Source organism: Leuresthes tenuis, unplaced genomic scaffold (genome assembly GCF_036924035.1).
Source record: "Leuresthes tenuis unplaced genomic scaffold, fLeuTen1.0.hap1 SCAF_6, whole genome shotgun sequence".
NCBI lineage: Eukaryota > Metazoa > Chordata > Actinopteri > Atheriniformes > Atherinopsidae > Leuresthes > Leuresthes tenuis.
This window is the reverse complement of record NW_027325360.1, coordinates 9,692,030-9,714,802: the sequence shown is the minus strand read 5'-3', so window position 1 is coordinate 9,714,802 and position 22,773 is coordinate 9,692,030. Positions and strand designations below refer to the sequence as shown.

General features: G+C 40.8%; 1 protein-coding gene across 2 annotated transcripts in view; it reads left to right on the top strand.

The window, feature by feature from the left end:
* The first annotated feature begins 302 nt into the window (after positions 1-302).
* The window catches only part of jak2b (Janus kinase 2b), a 28,826-nt gene continuing 6,355 nt past the window's right edge, over positions 303-22,773 (top strand). Inside the window, exons 1-21 of one of the 2 annotated variants that reach the window (XM_072387502.1) lie at positions 303-832; positions 4,746-4,952; positions 5,395-5,518; positions 5,625-5,742; positions 8,555-8,700; positions 8,945-9,236; positions 9,568-9,687; positions 9,813-9,970; positions 12,109-12,220; positions 14,163-14,349; positions 16,076-16,197; positions 16,432-16,566; positions 17,222-17,309; positions 18,111-18,238; positions 18,460-18,598; positions 18,862-19,013; positions 19,736-19,886; positions 20,270-20,406; positions 20,718-20,907; positions 22,200-22,324; positions 22,401-22,573. In XM_072387502.1, the coding sequence (XP_072243603.1) occupies positions 4,748-4,952; positions 5,395-5,518; positions 5,625-5,742; positions 8,555-8,700; positions 8,945-9,236; positions 9,568-9,687; positions 9,813-9,970; positions 12,109-12,220; positions 14,163-14,349; positions 16,076-16,197; positions 16,432-16,566; positions 17,222-17,309; positions 18,111-18,238; positions 18,460-18,598; positions 18,862-19,013; positions 19,736-19,886; positions 20,270-20,406; positions 20,718-20,907; positions 22,200-22,324; positions 22,401-22,573 (3,002 nt within the window). In that variant the 5' untranslated portion in view covers positions 303-832; positions 4,746-4,747. Of the gene's footprint in view, positions 833-4,728; positions 4,953-5,394; positions 5,519-5,624; positions 5,743-8,554; positions 8,701-8,944; positions 9,237-9,567; positions 9,688-9,812; positions 9,971-12,108; positions 12,221-14,162; positions 14,350-16,075; positions 16,198-16,431; positions 16,567-17,221; positions 17,310-18,110; positions 18,239-18,459; positions 18,599-18,861; positions 19,014-19,735; positions 19,887-20,269; positions 20,407-20,717; positions 20,908-22,199; positions 22,325-22,400; positions 22,574-22,773 lie in introns of those variants that run through there. The other variant, XM_072387501.1, reaches the window with a different exon arrangement.

Below are 22,773 nucleotides of genomic sequence, written 5' to 3'. Positions count from 1 at the left end.
TATTCCATTATTATCTTTTACATGGAACGTTTAATGGCTGCTAGATTGGCAAGGTGCTGAGTTTATACATGGCACATACCTGCTCGAAATGCTTTTCTGTGAACTGAAATACTTTCTCTAAAGGCCTACTGGTGAAAAGGTTAAACAAAATTGACGTAGAATTTAAAATATTTTTTCCCTTCTCAATTTATTTCTTAAAGAGGAACCAAATCAATTAGAACAAATAGATATTCGGATACTTGGACACATACAAATGGAAGTTGTCGATATTTCCTACAGTTCCCAAATGCAGCATGAGTACAGTGGGAGAGGCTGGTTTATTGACTCTGTCTGAGCTGCGGCTACCCTGTTGTAACCACCAGTAAAGTAGCACTCTGTCAGAGTTTAAGCAGTTCAGCTGACAACATGTCAATTACGTGGCTGTCGTTATGCGTATAGCCAGTGTTGTACTTTAAGAATATGTCCATTTGCAAACGCATTTTGTGTTATCGGGCCAGTTTCTAACCAAGCCTAGATTTAGCTAGCAGTAGCTTGAGTTAGAAGATTGACAAGATAAACGGTCGAAGTTCCTCCGGAGTGAGATGGCTAATGCTAGGCTGACCAGAGGTAGCTTTTGTAGCAAGTCGGCTGACTAAAACATGTAAATATTAATATTTCCACAAGGACCGTAGATAAATCGCACTTCATCCAGTCACCTATCGAGGAGTCAGTCATTAAAACGTCAAGCAGCAGCGTCTGGCTGCAGCTGAAACGGTCTTTGGTCCTGGCTGCACCGCTGGCCTTAGAAGTTAGCAGAAGGCTATCTAGCCGCACGCCTGGCTCATCTACCAGAGTAAGTATTTACACTCATTAAATATTTCATTGACAGCTTTTATCCAGTTTACCGTGGAAAGTGTACAACTTAAAACCCATAAACTTGGGGTCGCTCCCAAATGAAATATTTGCATATTCAATTCACACATTGTCAAATGTTAAACGTAAATTGGTGGGTGTGTGAGGTTGCTAGCTTTAAGTTATTATCTATTGGAGCTATAGCTAGCCATAGCACTCAAGACCAGGGCCCTGATTAGAGTATTCTGCAGCTAAGTTTGTAATATTTGACCTGATGTCCCAAATGTTAGCGTTGATTTGGGAGCATGTTACTCGACATAGAAACCATTGAGTGAGTTTTAAGCCCTCCATACCAACAGATAGCCTCTTGAAAGTATAGCAGTGTAAAACTACTCCAGTCCAGCATGAAATACTCTAGTTTAGTAAAGGTATAAAGGTTTTAGTGTCACAATGTTCATAAAGCATGAAACCACTATTCGGTCCCTCTGAGAGACTGATTACAGTTTCAGATTACTCATAGTGATGGACTGTGTTACCATAAGAACTGAATGGTACACATCTGAATATGGCACATGTTTGGAGTAGTGACTTGACTACACACTACTCCTTGTAAGTGTTAAGAATCCAAGTATTTTGAAACCACAGGTTTAAGATGTGTTCTGCAAAAAAAGTGAAAGTAACTGTTTTTTCTTCTAGAAAGTAAGGGTAGAACAAAAAACACAAAAGTGTAAATGTATGTCGGTAGATAATTCCCTATTAAAGCTGCTTTTATTCTCACATGTTGCTGTCTCTCTTGTGAAATGGCTAAACGCTTCAGAAATTGTGATTGAACTTCAACTTTTTTATCTTGTTAAAAAAAACACAGATATGACACGAACCAAATGTTGACTCGAACATTCTGACAGATGTGCGTTGCAGGATGGGGCCTTGTCGTAGATCTTTCCTGTTTTTTTTTAACAGTTACCACTGATATTTTGAGTCGGACTGCTTGTTCGCTATGTCATTGAGTTGGTATGTCACTCTTAGCTCTAGGGCAGGATGCATTATCATCCTGAAAAATGACCTCAGCATCACCAAACCTCCATTCAACTGGTGAAATGAGTCCACCTTTGCTTTTGCTGTAGAGGTAATGACTGCTTGTTTTCTTCAGGCAGCCATTTAAATGTTTGACATTAAACATTTGACCTTCACCAAGGAAAAGTCCCATCATCATCTCATTGTCCCATACAGATTGCTGATTCATCACTGAAAATAACTTCCATTCAATAATCCACAGTCCACGGCAGCTCCTCTTTAGCCCGCCTGTAACCTTGTGTTCGTCTGTGTTTGGCTTTTCTGGATGTAAATGCCATTTCCTTCTGCTGGTTTTGTACAGAACAGCACAAACACTGACTCCTGTTTTTGTTTGCTTGTTTTTCATTCTTCCGTTGTGCATTTTCTAATTTTCAAGGCGTGTTTCCTGATACTTTCTCGTCTTGCTTAGTCGACCTTTTATGTTTATTTTAGACTCCGTAGTAGACTTGTTGTCTGGAAACAGCCGACATTTTTTGTCACATTTCGAGTCGAATTTGTTTTCTTGCCTTTCGTAATCCTTTTCACTTTTTCCACTGACGGCTCACTTCTTTGGTAACAACAGCTCCTTAAGCTCTGCGTGCATGCTTTTTGAGCTGCACCATCATTTGCTTATGTGGGTTTGTGCAGGTGTTTGTTTTAGAAATACAAATTATGAGGTGATTCCATGTTTTTTCCTCCACCTCATCTGAAAAAAATATGCAAGAAATTGCGAGAATTTCATAAAGAAATCTTTTGGCAAGCCAGGATGTTCAATGGTTAAACAAAATTGTTTTGTGTGGCATTAGTGCTTTACATTTTTACAAAGTATAAAAGAGGCTTATTCCATAACTTACTGGCGGTTCAGTTCACTGTGTAGGTACTAAAAAGAATATTTGAAAAACCGATAAAGGTACATTATGTGATGAGTCTGTTTAAATGTTAAATATTTAAATCTGGGAAGTTTTGCAAACTTTTTTTTTTAGCCTGTTTTATTTCTAAAGATGGCTTTGCACATACATTGCAGTCTTTTCGGAGATGTTTCAGAGGGGGTAACAATCCAAGTGTCCTCAACGTGGAGCCCTACGTCATAGCCTGACGTGCACCTCCAAAAAATTCTATATAAATAAATTCTATATATCGCATTGATGCGGACCGTAAGGGCTGTGATTGGTCCGCTCAGAAGGTCAATTCCGGCAGTTGCTTTCTCCGGTCTTAATGACTGTACACGGCGAAGAAGCTCGTCAAATCGGCCCGTTGACATTCGAAAATACCGAAAGTGCATTTGTTGATCCAGGTGCTTCAGTGGGTGAACCAGTGTTATAAATTCACCGTTCCCAGTCTCGACCGGTCGTACAGACCACCTCCACAAACATCTTCTGTCGCCAGCGCTTCAAGCTCCAACTGCAAATATAGCTGCTCCACCTCGGTTGCCATTGTTTACTGTTGTTAACTGTGGCTGGAAGAAAAACTAAGGATTTGGCTATAACCCCTGAAACCACATAAACACACAGCAACTTTGAATGCTCAATGAAGGCGTCTCGTCTGCGCCATCGACGTGACGGAGAAGCATAAACTAAGCTTAAGACAGTCGGTGAATGTAGCAGTTAATATTCTCAAGCATTTACTGCAAGTGTGTGTGAGTGCAGGCTTATAAGAAGTCACTCTTCATACTACTTTTCTTTTTTTATTTTGTCATGGTCTGCTGCTTCCTCTGCGCTACAGACACCATGTACATTTTTTTTTTGTTTGTTTTTTTTTGCATTTCTAGCCGCGAGAGCACGTCTAGATCAGAAAATCTTCCACTGTGAAGCACGTGTGAGGAGCGGCTATGGACAAAGTTTTGACCAAATTGTCCATGTTATCCTGAAAATCCCATGAAAATTTCACGTGTGAAAACATCTTAAGAGAAGTTGCTGCGTGCCCTAGTTACATATGAAAATGCAAGCGCACCCATAAATAATGTGGCCTGTGAATTGGATTATTGGTGAAAGAAAAACGTTGAGGACCTTCTCTGTACATGGGGCTCCACATCAGTCAGATGAGCTTACGAGTGCCCCAAGATAATGATGAATGAAAAAAAACAAAAACCTTTGAAACTTAACAGAATAACATCACATGTGTGTGTTAGAAAAATATCATGAGGATATACTATCAGAAAAGAAGTACTGTGTGCAAGAATGTTTGACGGTGTTGGAAGATTAAAGCTGAGCTACAAGAGGCCTCCTATCTTGTTAGTTTAACGCTGTGTCCTGAAGAAGGCCTTCTATCTTTGCTCGTTCTATCCTCTATATGAACCTTGATCTTCTGAACAAAGACGTCTTACGTGATGTTATGATATTAACTACTCAGTACTCCTCTAACATAATGATATGAGGGAGACAGGAATGTCTCATGACCTTATGTGGCTAATGCTTCAGTAGTAGAAAGTATAAGCGTGTGGCTAATGTTTTGCTACTAGAAAGCATAAAAAGCAGAAGTATCATTTTCAAATTTGGACAACTCGGTGCCAGCTTTGTGATATGTTGTGCAGACTTGTCTCCTCTCTGCAAGCTTAAACCTTTGTGTTAACGGAGTCCAGTGACCCTGTGTCTCATTGGGAGAATTTTCTTAATAGTGTGTGTTTGTTATATGATTTATAACCATCACTCATGGAATTAGATTTACAGATTTTATAACCTTTTTCCATACAATGGCTCCTCTGTACAGCAGCTTTATGTAACGCTTTGTTACAGTATGCAACGGTTCATACCATGTTCCGTGATCACAATATTTAGGTTGATGTGAGGGTGAAGTACAGCTATCATTCATACTGACATTTTGCTTTTTATTTCCTTACATGTGGCTGATGACCTCCCTGCCAGCTATGGACACTGTGACTGACTCATGCCCTGCAGTGCACCAGAATGGGACCGCCCATCGGGAATCTCCAGACACAAGACCTGCCACTGCTGTTTTGAGGCTTCATTACTATCGCAGCAGCCAGGAAGCAGCTGACTCAAGCTTTCTCAGCTACCCACCTGGGGATTATGTGGCTGAAGAGCTGTGTATAGATGCAGCAAAGGCATGCAGTGAGTACTCAGACTATAGAAATCTGCATGAAGCAGCCCCAATTGTGCCGTTAATTCTAACTTTTAAGCATATTTCTCCAAATAAAGTTATTGCTTTTACCATTTGTCTAACTTTCTTTAATGTGTAAGGCAAATGGTTTTTATATTTGCTGAGGTGTGTTTTATTTATTTATTTAGTCATTGTAAATGTGACATAACTAATTCACGGCAGGGCAGTGTGGGAGTGAGTATCCAGACTCGCCTGCATGTTATGTGTTTAATGGCAAACCACAACACAGCTTAGAACATCTTTATTGACTCACCTGTGTGGGTACTAAAAACAAATAGTATGTGCCGATCTGTAGTCTCTTGCAGTACGTGGTATATTGTGGTCTCTTTTGTCACTTGACTCGTTATAAGCTTTCAGAATGTCATGTGGTTTCTCATTCTTTGAATACTGCAGGTATATCCCCCATGTACTGCAGCCTTTTTGGTCTCTTCCGAGAGCAAGACCGCATATGGTTTTCACCCAACCACATCTTCCAGCTTGATGAATCAGCATCAGAAGATGTGTATTTCAGAATACGGTAGCGTGCATTATTTGCATCAGCTTATACCCTTGAATATTTAGTTTTCCAGATTCAAATTTGAATATCATTGGTATTCTGTTTTCTTTGATACTCATTACCACAGGTATTACTTCCCTGGGTGGTACAGTAGTGGCGCATCCAGGGCTTATCGGTATGGAGTCCAAAAAGGGTCAGAAAGCCCCGTCCTTGATGACTTTGTCATGTCCTACCTCTTTTCTCAGGTAAGCACCATCCACATAACACTGTTTTTGTTACTTAACCTGGTAAGAAATGGACTCTTTCTTTGTGGCAGTTTGGTATGTTGCCTTGAAGCCAACTGTTGTAACATCAGAAAACCAGCAGTTTATATCCTTAAAGTGCCATGTCAGCAGTTTCATTTAGTAGAGCTTCTGGTTTTAAGCACTGCTCAGATGCTTAGATATTGATATATAAGAAACTATAACAATTATAAGTTTGTATTTTTGTTTTTTCTTGTGTTGTGAACTCAATTTCTATGCAAACAAGTGAAACGGGTACTTTGAGTTAGTACAGTTGCAGAGGGGGGGAGCTCAGTCCCTGTTATAAATGTCGCTGCTTGCATACAGCAATACTCCTCAGTGTGCACAGAAGTTGAATGTGTAAGCAAAATCAAACCACCTCTCCTTTGTGTGGTCTCAAAGACTTCCCCTGTGCTGCCATTCTCCAAATACGTCAATGGTTCCTTTCTTTGTCTTTGACAGTGAAAACTGTCACACAGATTTTTCCTCATACAAAAATAGTACACCGAGTATGTGAGGCAGGCTCAGTAACTGACATGACAAAGCAGGAAGCTTCTCTGCACCCTCAAGACTTTGGAATGACCCAGGAGTGTTGTGTAAACTGACAGAATTCTAACAAATGCAGATTTTTGCTTAATACCCACTAAGAGTCTAATACATATGTAATTCACACACATGGCTGTGACATCCATGTGCACAGATGGAATATCTGTGCCCCCCCCCCCCCCCCCCCAAGTCTGTGTGCACAGTTTACAAGTGTGTGGGCACGGATTTGTATGTTGGATTTCAGTACAGCTGCAGGGAAGTGGTTGTAAAAGGATTCTCTCTTACCAATCAATGGTCTGCACTGTTTTCATGTCACTATTAAGTATGAGCTCAGCGTGCTTCGGACTTTGTCGAAGATAGTACTACGTAACGTAACTGGTACCAGGAAGAAAGTATGAAGGAGAGTTGAGTCGACTTAATGGACAAAGGCCAAAAGTCCTCTGTGGGTTTTTTATTTTTTTTATGAATGTTTTTAGATATTGTCCTTTTTTCCCATATATGTATAATAGTGTAACTCACTCTAGTAATGAGACTGAAGTTGACATCTGCATGAACTGAGGGATTATGTGGAATTAGGCCTGTGTGAATCTACTCTGTCTTGGGAAAAGCCTGAATAGCAATAGATTTTAGCATTTTGGTTTCTCTCTTGGCTTCTTATTTGTCCGTGTGATTCTGGTCTAAGACACTTTACTAATTATGAAATAAAACAGCTCAGAACAGGAAGAGAGAAGCAAGATCATAAGAGCTGTGTATGACTCCTATCAAGGAGCGGGCGGGGTGGGGGGTGGGGATTAAAAGAAACAGATTGACCACAATGCAAATAGATATATTGTTGGTGCATGTGGCTCCACTAACTAAAGTCAGAAATAAGCCTGGAGTTGACCTCTTCATGAACTGAGGGATTATGTGTATTTATGCCTGTGCAAATCTGCCCTGGCAGCTTGGGAAAAGCCTAAAAGCGAGAAGGGAAGCAGTGCTCGGGTAGTCATTTAAGCACAATGTGTTTGCAGCCATTAAGCCAGTCCACATGCTTGCATTCACTCTGGGCAGATGTTGTTCTTACTTTTGAAAGGATTCGTTGGAATTCCTTCAATCTAATCAGGGGCTGAGGCTCTGTGTTTGAGATAAAAGCTGGCTATTGTTTCTTGCACGGGCTTTGTCTCTGCATTTGGAGTTTACCCAACGCCAGCAGTAATAAATTTAAAGCTTTCTTCTTTCTTTTTTTTTAGTACAGTGATAACTGATAGAATTTGTGCCTCAATTCTATTGAAAATGTCTGTCTTCCTTTACCTTCGATGCACAACAACAAAAATATGTCAGTTCAAGGATAAATAATATCACAAAATATGCTGTGAAATGATATAAAGGGTTTAATTTCCGTGCCTGTGCCTTATACTCATTGCATGATCAAACCAAAGCAAAAATGAATGAATAAATGGATGCCATGAAAAAACAAGATCCAATGTAACCTTGCAGTTTTGATCTGTTTAGTGTGTAAACTGACTTATTCAAGTCAAAACAAGAGTTGCAAACCTGACGTCAGATGGACGTCAGGTTTGTGAGGAAGGAAGGTCGTTGGGTGCTTAGTTGTTGTGAACACCCATTCTGCATCATCACTCCTGTATGAACCTGCAGGGGAGTATGAAAACAAAGTTTGCTCCAGTGACTGTAAGCAAGCCGTGTAGTACCTACTCCAAGTTGTTATTTATCCATGCTTGAGTTCACAAAGAGTTTAGGAAAATGGCGAGGAAGTGAGTTTATCTGTCTATCTTCATGAGACACAAAGAGGGATAAGTTGAGTCTGTAAGGACTGTAGCATGATGACTCCTTGATCAATAATTAAATTTTAATCTCATTTCAATCTATCAGGTGTTACACATAGGCAGTTGACCATGACTAAGCCATGCCATAGTTTTCTCAAAAACAAATGAAAGAAAATGTTGTGTGTGTGTTGTAGTTCAGATAGGAAGGGTTTTTCATGCTTGACAATTGAAAAATACCAGGTACAAACACATTACTTAACTGTGGGCCTGCTAAAATATTTCATCCTATGCAAAGAATTCAGAAATTGGTATAATTCACATGTGAGTGCAAGGTTTAATGGATATTCTTCCAAATTATATTAAAAGATGGATGAACATAATTACGCTGACAGGCCCGTTCACATGCATCTGCTTAAAGTGTGATCGGAAGGGTTCATGTGTTGTAACAACCACATTTCTGTCTGCAGTGGAGGAGTGACTTTGTGACTGGCTTGGTGAAGATTTCCAACTCCCATGAGACACAGGAAGAGTGCCTTGGTATGGCTGTGCTGGACATGACGAGAACAGCGAAGGAGAGACAGATGTCCCCTCTGGATATCTACCACACTATAAGGTACTTAAACAATAAGCTACTATTCATTTGAGTTGTTGAAAATGATCTGAAATAAGCACTAATGATTGTTTAGAAAGGATACCAAAAGAATGCTTAGTAAGTGTTTTAAATGTATACTATTTTATTTTGCACAAAGATGTTCAGAAGGGCCCGTGGTTCTCATTGTGAGAATGTCACAATATGAGATTTTCAATAGAGTTGAGTTGCATTACGCTGATACAAATATCATCTGACTCTCTTCTAGTTACAAGTCCTTTTTGCCTAAAGACATGAGAGCTCAGATCCAGGACTGCAATTTCTTGACACGAAAGCGAATCCGCTTCCGTTTCAAGCGCTTCATCCAGCAGTTCAGTCAGTGTCGGACAACCGTCCGCGATCTTAAGCTCAAGTATCTCATCAGCATTGAGTCACTGGAAAAAGCCTTCTACACAGAGACCTTCCAGGTCAGAGACCCGGCCAGTGGACAGCTCATCATCCTGGTTGCGGCTGACGCTGGAATACAGTGGTGTCGAGAGAAATTGAAAGATTCTGACCAGGTTTGTATCCATCATTAGATTATTGTTGTCCATCTGTACATCATACTGTTAAACTGACTTTTGCTTAGAGCAATATGACACGAGTGCTTCACCGTGAGCCTTCATTTCCTACATCAGAAACATGCAAAAACCAAATGCCTATAATGTCACCCAAAGAAGCTTCACATATTGACATAAGAGAGTTATTTGAGTTGAACACAATACAAAACAGCCCAAAGCATGTGCAAATTCTTAGAATAAAATCGTTATGACTATTACACCTCCAGTTACTGTTGTTTTGTTAAGAGAAATGTTATCTAAGTAGAAGTATGATTTTTATGTCCTTGTCCAGGAGCTGCAGACTTTGTGTGACTTCCACGATATCACCGACGTCAGCATCAAACAAGCCAGCAAAGAGGGCGCTGCAGAGAGCCGGATAGTCACCATCAACAAACAAGATGGCAAAAATCTGGTGATTTCTCCATATAGGCGTCTTTCTGCCTCACTTGTCATCAAACAAACCCTGAAACCTCAGATTTCTTCCTTGTCTGACAAAATTCTGTGGATGTTGGCTGTTCTATGCTTCTTATATTTCAGGAGCTGGAGTTCCCCAGCCTGTCTGAGGCTCTCTCCTTTGTTTCTCTCATTGATGGCTACTATCGACTGACCACAGATGCACATCACTACCTTTGTAAAGAAGTGGCACCTCCTAGACTTGTGGAGACCATCTCTGCTCATTGCCATGGCCCCATTTCGTAAGTAAAGAGAACTGGGTCCAGATTTTCTAATCCATTGGAGTTTCTTGGTTCTTCTATCAGTGCTGACAGGTGCTCGCACTGATTTGGAAATCGACCATTTAAAACACGCAGGACTCTCAAGTTTTCTTTGAATGTGAGACTTCAACTTTTTACACGCTTTCATGCCACAAAATTCCTTCTTTTTTTTTAACACTGTGAAAAGCAAATTCCAAACTTGTAATGCTGTTGCAAATGCTGTTGGAAAAAGGCACTGCAAGTGTTGCCAACTATGTGATATACACATCCACCAGATTGAGATCTCACCCCCACAGCAGGAACACCTCGCTCTGCCTCTCCCAAATGTAGCTGTGCCTGTGAACTGTGTGAGACATCCTGTTGGTTCAGACTTTCTCTCTGGGACACCATAGTACGCCTAAATGTAGCCACAGTCTTTATTCTTTTTTTCTCTGATGACAGGGATTGTGATGTATGCTGTTTATCAAAGCTGAATCGCAGTTTTCCAACATTCTCTGAGTCATTTTGTGTCAATTAACCTCTTTTCAGTAAAAATTTCATATCCGTTTTGCAGCCAGATTGTATTGATATCCTCTAAATGTGAGCACAGAGAGAACCAAACATCTCAAAGCCTGGACTCTTGTACCCTCGACACATGTGCTACGCTTCAGCAGCATAATTCTGTAACCAACAGCAGATATCCTGCATTGTGATCAAATTAGCATCTCATTGGCAGTTATTTTGATGCTGAAAACCCTATGTAGTATGCTTCCTCGGTTTCTTCATTCCACATGAACATGTGTTTGAGAAAACTGTTGCTTGTTTTGGACAGATGCAGATGACAAAGGAGAGGAGATTATGTGTGCCATCTTGAGTTACTTGTTCTTGTTCACAACAGATTTATCTCTTACTGACCAATGGGGGGGGATAGAGCGGTTGTCTTCCAATCAGGAGGTTGGTGGTTTGATCCCTGGCTTCTCAAGTCCACATGTTGGTGTCCTTTGGCAAGACACTGAATCCCACTTTGCCCGGTGTGTCAGTGTTTGTAGGATAAAGAAAAAGGAATGTGGCTTGCAGTGTAAAAGTGCCTTGAGTGGTCTATAAAACAAAGCGATTCCTATTTAGATCCATTCCATTTGACCATCAAATCGGTGATTCGGTGTCTTGACTCAGTTGGAAAGCAGCTCTGACTAAGTTTGACAGCTCTGACAGTGTGTTGCAGCTCAAAAAAGACCAGGTTGATGGATGTTTGACTTTCCTGACAGCCGATTGTTGGCTTGACGTATGACGTCCTCTACACAAGTGGAGAATGGAGAGCGTGTAGGCATGTTATGTTGAACTGACTGCAGGCAGCATTACATCAAAAAGTCTGCTAGCAAGAGCATCTCTCTCTGTCCGACAGTTTTGTTTTTTTTGGGTTCTTTTTCCTTGCTCGAGTCTCATCTACAAACTATAAAATGTCTTAATGTGCAAAGTGAGCCTCCTTATTCAAGTTGTATCATCTGATTATAGTTATTACCAGAACTGTGTCAAATTTGGAATGCTTAGGACTATTAGACACTGTGATTTGAATTATTTCAATCCAGTAGATAAGAACTGGATAAGGCTTCCATGCAGTAAGAAACTCTTTAAATCTCTTTAAATGATGATGTTAGTAAAACAGATACAGAAATGCAAGATAGTCCAGTATAGCTGTGTTAGATGTGTTTTGTTCTCATTTCATCTGCCTGTTTTTTTGGGTTTTTTTTGTTTGTTTGTCTTGTTGAGGATCCATTGACCTCGACAGGAAAAGCACAGCCCTCTTCCAGAAACCAATCAGCAGATGTATGTTAATTGCAGTTTAGCAACAGACTCTGAAACAGCTTCTTTGGACAGGGCTAAAACAAGGTGTACACCCAGAGTGAACCATCTGTGTGGCATTTTGAGCTTAAACTTGAAATGCACATTCTGCAGACATGTGCAGCTTGCAATAAGTAAGTGCAAACAAAAGCAACAGGGTCCAGTATCGGACATTTAAGTAAAGAATCTCAGTGTTTCATTCACTTCTGTCCTTGGCAAGCACATGAATGCATGCAGTTACTGTTTTTTTAAGGTGGTACTGTTTTGTGACTCCACTAATTGTTTAAATTATTTTGTTGCAGAATGGAGTTTGCTGCGAACCGACTTCAAAAGTGTGGAAACAAGCGCGGGTTGTACATTTTGAGATGTAGCCCCAAAGACTTCGACAAATATTTTCTGACTTTCCCAGTTGAGGTGGGTAACATTTAAGGACTGATGGTTAATTTGACCTTGTTTACTGATATGACTGAGAGTTTAAACATTAGAGGGCTTCTTTCCGTTGACTTTACCAAGTCACCATTATTGCTTTCATGTATAGTTAAGCATTTTTAAGGAGCTTTTTGTTTCATTCCCTGTTTAACTAAAGCCTTTTTTACACTGATCATAACTCTGCAGCACATCTGGGTTTATATCGGCTCCGGCTCAGTGCCACATCAATGGGAATACAGCTCCTGGGTGCACATGTTAATTTTCAATGAATACACTTTTGCCGGGGCTTCAAATTGTGGGCATATAGATTATTTTTTTCTTTGCTGAAACACTAGATATATTACTGAAATGTCTGGCTCCTGTTCTGACCGCAACAACTGACAAAAAACAAATTAGATCATTTCTTTATTTATTTTTTAATCATGACTGCGAGACAGCTGGCAGTTCACTTAGGCCCACTGTGTGGGGCTGACATCTGCGGCCCTGTCAACAATGATAAACAAGCCTAATTATTTGAGAAAGTCATGCTTATCAAACCTTGTTGTCTAACACAGCCAGTAGGCAGAATAACCACTTGGGGGTGTGTGAACTGTGCTATCCCACTGGGCCTTGCTCTTCATAGGCCAACATGAGTGATCAGATCTATATCTGAAACTTAGGACATAAACACATTAGACATGTGTCATGATTTGGTGATCCTTAAAGGGAATGTTCGAAAGGGAGAAATTAAAGAGATGATATCTTTCCCCACTGTGAGATTGTGTTCAAGGTCCAAGGTATTCCACGTCCTCAACGTGTAGGTCCACATGTAGGTCCATCTCACATGATGTCTTTGTTAAATGCACATCACCTTACGTCACACTTAAAACCTTACCGAAGTGCAGTGTAAATAGTGGCATTCCATTTTATGCATTTCCAACGCAGTGCTTTAGTTTCTGCGTGAAGAGGATTTTGGCTTTGCATGATATTTGCCTTAAGGGATTGCATCTGCTCGTTAAATTAGTTGTAAAGAGTGCTTGTATCCACGAGGGAGGCTGTTTTAAAACTAATCAGTCAGCTGTTTGCACAGGTGAAGATTATGGTATTTTTAAGGATCCTTTTTGTTATTGTGATCATTTCATTTACAAGTCTGCAATCCCTTTTTCAAAACTTTTTCCTTTTTGTCGTTGGATTATTTAGTGTATGTCCTCTGCATAGAGAAAAAAAGAATCTGTTTAAATTGTTGGGACATAAAAAAAAATAGAAAAAAGGCAAAGGGGGGTGACTTCTTTTGCAAACCTCTCTTCCCCCCCAGACCACCATAGATTTGAGCTTTTTAACTGAGCGCTGATAAAAGCCCGAGTGATCCCTCTTCTCTTTAGTACAGACAACGCTGTGTCCATGATTTCTCTCGTGTTTTGCCTCAGTCCACTTTAACGAGCAATGGCTCAGAGAAGATGACTGTTTTTGGATCATGTTCACATATGGCTTCTATCTAGCATGATAGAGCTTCAACCTGCATTTATAGATGGCTCTGTGAATTGTGTTCACAGACAGTGATTTCTGAAACTATTCCTTAAGCTTATGCAGTTTCCATGACAGAAAAATAACAATTTTCATTGCCCAAGGAGCCAATGATCACAGGCATCTAATACTGGTTTTCGCCCATGTACTTTGCACACATATGTGTCTTCAGATTGTCTTAAGCTTTTGAGAATATCATGTCCTGTTCATATTTCATAATTCATATTTTTCACGAGTAGTAAAATGTCTCACCCGTTGTTTTTGTTGAGTTTACCCATGTTTAGAAAACCAGTTTAAACACTGTACATGCTGTAAGGGTCACTCTCAAAATGAGACTTGGTGTTGATGTGTTCCTGTCATTTATCTCTATCGAACCCAAATGATTTGCATTTTCACTGTCTGAACTCTTCCTCGTGTCTTCAAGGTGTATGATGCTGTGGATTACAAGCATTGCCAGATAACCAGGTCTGCAGCTGGAGAGTTTAACCTTAGTGGAACAAAAAGGAACTTCAGCACCCTGCAGGAACTACTCAGCTGCTACCAAAAGGAAACCGTGCGTTCAGACAGCATCGTTTTCCAATTCACGAAGTGCTGTCCTCCTCAGTCCAAAGGTAAAACCAATGCCCTTAGTACACACTAACTGCAGTATGTCTGTGCTACCACTAGATGAAAATGCAGAAAGGGTGGACATTTGATTAAACATCTAGAAAGTCTATGAACTAAACAAATGATGAACTGATAATGTTCCCTGTCCTGGGAAACATTGCATTTTTATGTTTATGCATTAATTGGCAGACGCTTTATCCAAAGCGACTTACACTGGTAGGCGGGTAGGGTAAGGAGGTAGTACCTTTCATGCAGGGGATTTGAACCCACATGAAAGATGGCAATCTTACCACTACACTATCCTATGTTAGTGGGTTGTCAAATATATTATATATATTGGAGCAGTCGTTAGTATATGTAGGTGGCCCGCCCAACAAGTATGAACGTTGTGTGAGGAAACCCTGCAATGATCAAATATGTTTTTGGTAACAAAAAGCCATCCTTGTATTTTGTCATAATATGCTTGTGTTTTCTAACCTTGTAGGCAGAGAATAACAAAAAAGCCATCCTTGTATTTTGTCATAATATGCTTGTGTTTTCTGACCTTGTAGGCAGAGAATAACACATCTGCAGTGCTGATAGTACAAGCTGTTTATGTGTGTAATGAAATCTGTCTGTTTTCTATGTGCAGTCGAAGCCTGGTCAACATTTTTATCTAGTGAAATGCTTTAGGTTATGCCTTCAAGGAGTCTGCAGAAGTGGCTATGTTGTTACAGGATTCACTGTTTAACATGATGCTGCTGCATGAACATGGCAGCATTAAGCCTGCAGTGTGACAGTTGCACTATATTACCAACAGTAGTCACTCACCCATCCAAATAATTAAATTCAGGTGTTCCAATCACTTCCATGGCCACAGGTGTATAAATTCAAGCACTTGGCATACAGACTTCTTCTACAAACATTTGTGAAAGACTGGGTCGCTCTCAGGAGCTCGGTTAATTCCAGCGTGGTACCGTGATAGGATCCCACCTGTGCAACAAGTCCAGTCGTGAAATTTCTTTGCTACTAAATATTCCAGTCAGCTGTCACCAAGTGCAATGCAAAGCGTCAGATGCAGTAGTGCATAGCATGCCGTTACTGGACTCTAGAGCAGTGGAGACACGTTCTCTGGAGTGATGAATCGCGCTTCTCCATCTGGCAATCTGATGGGCGAGTCTAGGTTTGGCGATTGACGTTATAGTCTGAGTGTTCCTGGGGCTGCCCAGTGATATGCTTATAAGTTTCAAGCGACTCATTTTTTAAGAGCTGCTTAAATACTTGGCTATTGTTTTGTTTTAGCTGTTACATTTTTCATTACATTTAATGGCAAGCAGTAGACCACAACTAATTGTATTCACCTGCTAAGAAACGTTTGCCCCACCCCCACCCCACCCAAAGAATGCATCAGCTGACCTGCAAACTAATGCTAATGCAATCTAGTTCTATTCATGTACACAGAACTCAGTTTGTATGTTGGCCAGTCACTAATAGTGACCTGCTGAGAAAAACAACCCGTGGGATCCAAACTAGCTGTCAGGATGACTCGGATGTGTCCTTGCCTTCTTTCATCATTTTACCAGAAGTGATTTCCACAGAAAGTGATGAGGAAATAGTGCACAGCTTCTCCAGGCCCTGACTCATCCTCAGCTTTCACACTCCGCTCTCCGTTAAATCCTGTTTTTTCTTTTGCAACAAAAAGGTTGAAGAAAATGTCTTTCAAATCTGGGATTGTTTTCTTTCTGCCAACAGAAAAGTCCTGCCTCCTCGTGTGCAGAAGCAACAAAGGTTCAGAAGTGCCTCTGTCTCCATCACTGCGACACAACGTCAGTCAGATGGTGTTTCACAAGATCAGGAAAGAAGACCTGGAATTTGTAAGCTTGGTTTGCTTGTTCAGATTGATGACACCTGTGTGCTCATTTATTCACTCCTTACATATACCTTCATTAAGTTCTGGATTGTACAGAACAAGATTATTCTAACATTATTATATACTGTATATAGGGATGTTTTATGTGTGTGATGTAGTGTGCAGCAAAATTGAAATACGGTATTCACTCGTTCAAAATGGGAGTCTGGCCTTCATGCAACTGTGATCTACCTTTCAGATGGAGAGTCTCGGTCAAGGGACTTTTACAAAGATCTTCAAAGGGGTCCGAAAGGAGCTCGGAGACTATGGATGTATGCACCAAACAGATGTCGTCATGAAAGTTTTGGACCTGGCACACAGAAATTACTCTGAGGTTTGTGGTTCTAAGTTAGGCACTGGCTCTGAACCAGCTCTGGAACCACTTTGATTGAATAACCTCTAAGGGGCTTCTATAAACTGCTGCTGCTCCGGCTGTACATAAAAAGAAAAGAGAGGGTGCTTTCTTCTGTGATTATAAGAACTAAGAAAGAGTTAATTTGGTCTGAAATGTATCTAATGACATTGTTGATATGTCACAATGGAAGTGTCATGACAGCATTACATAGCCTTATTGCTTTTAAATAATCTATTAGCTGTAATTGAATAAGTTTTTTGATGAAAAGGTGTTATTTGCAGAGAGATGTATGTGAAAAGTCACTGCTGCTGAATGTGTGAAAGTTGGATTAGCTGGTGTGCAGAAGTATCAAATTGGATGTCGTTGGATTATTTGCTTCACATCCATTTTTGTGTCCACTTTGTCCTATAAATGTCTCAGATTGCAGTAAATTAATTCAAATGAACAAAAGATGGTATTAGAAAAGTGATACTTGAGCTCATCCTGCCAGAGTCACATGTTGTCACCCTCTGGTCTTGGCACAACTCGGACCCACACAAAACAAGCAGTTATGGCCCTTTAATCAGCCTGTCGTTTTTTCCTTTTCATAGAATGTTGAGATAATTAAGTTGTCTCTCTCTATCTTGTCTTACAGTCTTTCTTTGAAGCAGCCAGCATGATGAGCCAGTTGTCCCATAAGCACCTGATCCTTAACTATGGCGTTTGTGTCTGTGGAGAAGAGAGTAAGTCTGCTTCAGAGAGATGTACAGCCATGTTTTGTAACTGTAAGCTTACTGTGTGATCCTGTACAGGGCATATTCATTTTGCAAACATGTGCAGTTGTAATTGGGGTCTCCTGATGCCCACCGTGCCTCACTGGAATCTTGACCATCCTCTATAGCCCAAAGCTGAAAGCAGCGATCAGTTTGTGAGTGCATTGTGGTTATTCTTAGAAGGATTACAACACCTTTCACTCGTGTCTCCTTCACCTTTTGAGACTTCTGCTGCTGCACAATGTGCTGTGGGCATCTGCCTCAGCTGCTCCTCTTTACTGTTACTCTTTTACTTTTAATGTAATGTAGCAGTTAATTATTCAATTTTATCTTCTCTATAACAGAACATTTTACAGCTAATTTTTTTTTTTTTTATAAACCTTAAGAGTGAACTCCACCGTGTATATTCTGCTTTGAGACATCGATTGCAGAGTTCTCAAGGGGCAACTCTTGGTATGTTACAGTATATTAGCTGTACTATTTCTTTTTTTCTTCTAATAAAAGAAGGAAACTGATATTGGTTGAATTCACTGAAACTAAATTACAAACTGGACCAGAAATAGTTAAAGACGTGAAGTGTTTGCTGAAACAGGACCTTAACCATAAGGCAATCTCCTGGAGATTGTTTCCCAAATATGATGCATAAAAACAGAAACACGGCTCGTATTGATATTTCACATTATGCAGCACGGCATTGTATTTCAAGCTTTGTGTTGTAATCTCAAAACGTTTGAGGCGATTAATTTTGAATGTGAAACATTTCCGTTGCAGACATCATGGTGCAGGAGTATGTGAAGTTTGGCTCACTGGACATCTACCTGAAGAAGAACAAGAACTCCATCAACATTCTGTGGAAGCTTGAAGTGGCGAAGCAGCTGGCTTGGGCCATGAACTTTCTGGTACAAATCCATACTCCAGAGTCATTGGCCAGTCCCTTGCAAAGTTTTGATGAATGTCCCCGTCTGTGTTGTATATCTATGTATGCGCTTTGGCCTCGTTAGAGTTGACACATTTAATTGAACATGTAAATTTTAATGAAAAGAAGGAAACTGTGGGGAGTCTGATTTATTTTTCAGTGTTGAAAAGCGATTGATAAGTCTCCTTCCTTTTGTACCTGCAGGAAGAAAAGCATCTTGTTCATGGGAACGTGTGTGCCAAGAATGTTCTGCTGATAAGAGAAGAGGACCGGAAGGCTGGAAACCCCCCGTTCATCAAACTCAGTGACCCCGGTATCAGCATCACTGTCCTGCCCAAAGAAAGTGAGTTTATGTCTAAGCTCACCTGAATAGTTCTAATCCTCTCTGATCAGCGGTAGCTTCCTACTTCACCAGAGAGGAGATGAGATGGATTATTTTGACTTTGTGTTGTGCTTAGATGAATAAGCAAATAAAAAAATTAGTCATAAAACACTGAGCTGTTGAACAAGGATCAATTATTTCTCATCAACAGTTGTCTTTTTGTAATTTAAACATTACCTGAAATTAACAACTGTGATATGTCAAATGTTTTTGTTTGCAATCAGTCCTGGTTGAGAGGATCCCTTGGGTGCCCCCTGAATACATCAAGGAGCCTGTCAAACTGAGCCTCGCAGCAGACAAGTGGAGCTTTGGAACTACATTATGGGAAATCTGCAGTGGTGGGGAGAAACCTCTCGCAACTCTGGATAACTCTAAGGTAGCTTGATATAACCTAAAAGATATCCTGTATCACAGTATATATATATTCAGTATTTGAAGCTGTCAACACTGTCTAAAGTATTGTGTGAGTGTGTTTTAAAAATTGTAAAAGATCAATTCGGGATGTGAATCCCTGTGTCTCACAGTTCTGCCGAGTTAACTGTGGATCCGCTTTCATATGTTGAATTTTTAGTCAGACACTGTATGTCTGAGAAGAAGTAGAATCACTGTCAGTCTCCCAATAACAAGATCATGATGATTGTTGACCTCAGGAAACATGGCTTTATTTGAAAAAGAAAGTTTTGCAGGTGTCTGATCTTGAACTTGAATTAAGTAAGTTAACTACCTAAACTTAACATGTCACAAGTGGAGGCGCAAAAGCCAACACTTTAGGTAAGCTGTAAATGAACACAAGAGAAAAAAGGCTTTGTTGCAAGATCTTACATGGCACAGTAAAAGTATCTTCTAAATCTGATCAACATGTGTGAGCGTGTCAGCAGTTTTTTCTCTACACTGACTGGGGCAACGTTATGTCTCTCTCTCTCTCTCTCTCTCTCGCTCTCGCTCTCGCTCTCGCTCTCGCTCTCGCTCTCGCTCTCTCTCGCTCTCTCTCTCTCTCTCTCTCATCCCGCCCCATCATCGGCAGCAGGGTCTTGTTGATGGACTGTCATATAAATTTACAACCACGCTCTTACATTAATCTTGAATCATGCTTCACAGAAAATCCAGTTCTACGAGGATCACCAGCACCTCCCTGCGCCAAAGTGGACCGAACTAGCTAATCTGATTACCAGCTGCATGGACTACGAGCCCACATTCAGGCCCACCTTCCGAGCAGTTATCCGTGACCTCCACAGCCTCTTCACACCAGGTATGTGTATACCTCTCACCATACAAATTCACCTTGTGTTTAAGGTCATGAACCCAAAACTTGTAGAACCTCAAATATCTTCAAACACAGCCAGCAGAATTATCTGCAGAATTGTAATGTGGGCTTCTGGAACATGTTGTTTATTCATGTTTTCAAGAAATGTTTTCCCTCTGGAAGTGAGTATATTCACTGTATGAATTGCTTGTCTTTGTGACCAGTACAAATGCTTGATTTAGCCTAGAGGAGTCATCATTTATTTCGAAATGCCACAACAGGTTTGTTCAGTAGATGTTGACTTTAGTTCTCTGAGCAGATAGTGGTTTAACAGATACATTTGTTCTATCGCTTTGATAATTACAGTAATTATCCCCTTATGTTCCTAGACTATGAGTTGATTATGGACAGCGACATCCTTCCAAACAGGACTGGTGGCTCTGGCTGGACAACCGGAGGTTTTGAGAATCAGGAGCCAGCTCAGTTTGAAGAGAGACACCTCATATTCTTACAACTGCTGGGAAAGGTAGGAAGTGGGCAGGATTAAAAATAAAGGGTTGATGACATGTATGATGTGCATCAAACAGGGTATTGAAACAGAGGAATAGTAAGTGTTACAATGAAAATTAGCTCATCGTATCCTTATTAGTGAGCTTTCGCTGTGCTGTTTTCTCGTTATTATCAGAAGGAAAATGTCACTTAGAAATAGAACGTGACGTGTCCTCATCTTCATATTAGTCTGTTTCTGACAACGTTTCTTTGTGTTTTCAAAAGAAGGAATAGATAGAAAAGTGCAAAGTCAAACGATGAAGGCTCACTTATGTTCTTGTCTTCAAGGGAAACTTTGGCAGCGTGGAGATGTGTCGTTATGACCCGCTTCAGGACAACACGGGAGAGGTTGTGGCTGTGAAGAAGCTCCAGCACAGCACTGCGGAGCACATACGAGACTTTGAGCGGGAGATTGAGATTCTAAAATCTCTCCAGCATGAGAACATTGTCAAGTACAAGGGTGTTTGTTACAGCGCAGGTATGTCTTACATTTTAAAGGCTGAATCTTATTCTGCATCCTCAAATCCTCTTTCACACAGTCGACTATTTACCTCCATTTATGTCATTACTGCCTAAAGAGGCAGTGTGATACTGTAGATTTAAAGGGGACAGGAGGTTACAGGAATTTTAAAGCACTCTTCAGATTGCATAATAGTATGAGAGACATAAGCAGGCAGTCATGAGCAGTCAGCAAACTCACCATCGACTCAAAGTACTCCTGAAAAGAAAGGGATATCTCCATCAGAGGGAATTACCTGCAGTCTGATAAACTTTGATTCTTTTATGTTGGGGTTTGGTGGCAGCAAACACCTGTACCACAGTTGCGTAGAACAGCAGTTTCTGTATTTATGTCAACTTCCAGACAAAGTAAAAGAGAAATGGTAAAAACAGTGTTTTCAGTTCAGCTCAGGAATGAACCGCATTGTGTGTGAAACTACACTCATATAAACTTTAACTTGTGGTGTCCAGCAGCAGCTCAAGTGGGAACCAGTTCAGACAGTGTAAGGGTATAATACTGACAGACTATAGCTCATTCTGTTTCATACTGGGGGGCTGCACATGGTGTGGTGGTCGCCTCACAGTGAGAGGGTTCCAGGTTTGATTCCCGGCTGGGGCCTTTCTGTGTGGAGTTTGCATGTTCTCTCCGTGCATACGTGGGTTCTCTCGGGGTACTCTGGCTTCCTCCCACCATCCAAAAGCATGCATGTTAGGTTAATTGATGTCTCTAAATTGTCCCTAGGAGTGAGTGTGAGCGTGTGTGTGTGGTTGTTTGTCTCTGTGTGGCCCTGTGATGGACTGGTGACCTGACCAGGGTGGACCCTCCCTCTCTGGGCGAGAGGCTGGGATAGGCTCCAGCACCCCCCCCCCCGCGACCCTACAGTTGGATTAATCATGGTTCATTTTGGTCCACTTGTTTTCAGATTGGCCCCCACAACAATGGGAGGATTTTTTTGCAAAGTTGTTGAGGTGTGACTGCATGCCAATGTCAGGTGCAAGGGCCCCAAAGCAGAATTCTTCTTCTGAGGGACACAGGGAAGCTCAGAGATTCACCTTTAAAGATGAAAAGAGATGGGCTTGGATCTGCTAAGTGGGGGAGAATGGTTCAATGTGGAAGTTGTCCTGTGCTTTGGCATGATGTGCTACTAGAGGACTCTGTATTGCAACATAAAATGAATTGGAAATTACTTCACAAAGAAGAAGAAAGTAGATATTCTAAATAAGATGGTTCAATGTGTTTGTGAGTGTTTTCTTTTTGTTTTTTTCTTTCAGGGCGACGAAATCTTCGTCTCATCATGGAATATCTTCCCTTCGGAAGTCTGCGTGATTACCTCATGAAAAATAAGGAGAGGATTGACCACAAAAAGCTCGTCCATTATGCCTCTCAGATCTGCAAGGTACCGCAGCCTGTCCGGCATCATGAAATACCATCTGGAGTGAAATGATTTATTTATTTTTTTCATGTCTGCAAAGGGAATGGAGTACCTGTCAAGTAAGCGATATATCCACAGAGACCTGGCAACGCGGAATATCCTAGTTGAGAGTGAGCTGAGAGTGAAGATTGGCGATTTTGGCCTCACCAAAGTTCTTCCTCAGGACAAAGAGTACTACATGGTCAAAGAGCCTGGCGAGAGCCCAATATTCTGGTCAGAATTTTTCCATATTCAAACCTTCCATCCATATATGGTATTGCAAGAATATTGCTTGCTGTAATGATTAATCCTATTTCTAATGGACTTTATCAGTGTGGGTTTATTAACTGAAGTGACTGTTTTCCAAACTGAAAGACAGAACCTTGGTAGTCCTTTAAGGAAATTTTGCACAAAAGCTACTATTAAATGCAGCA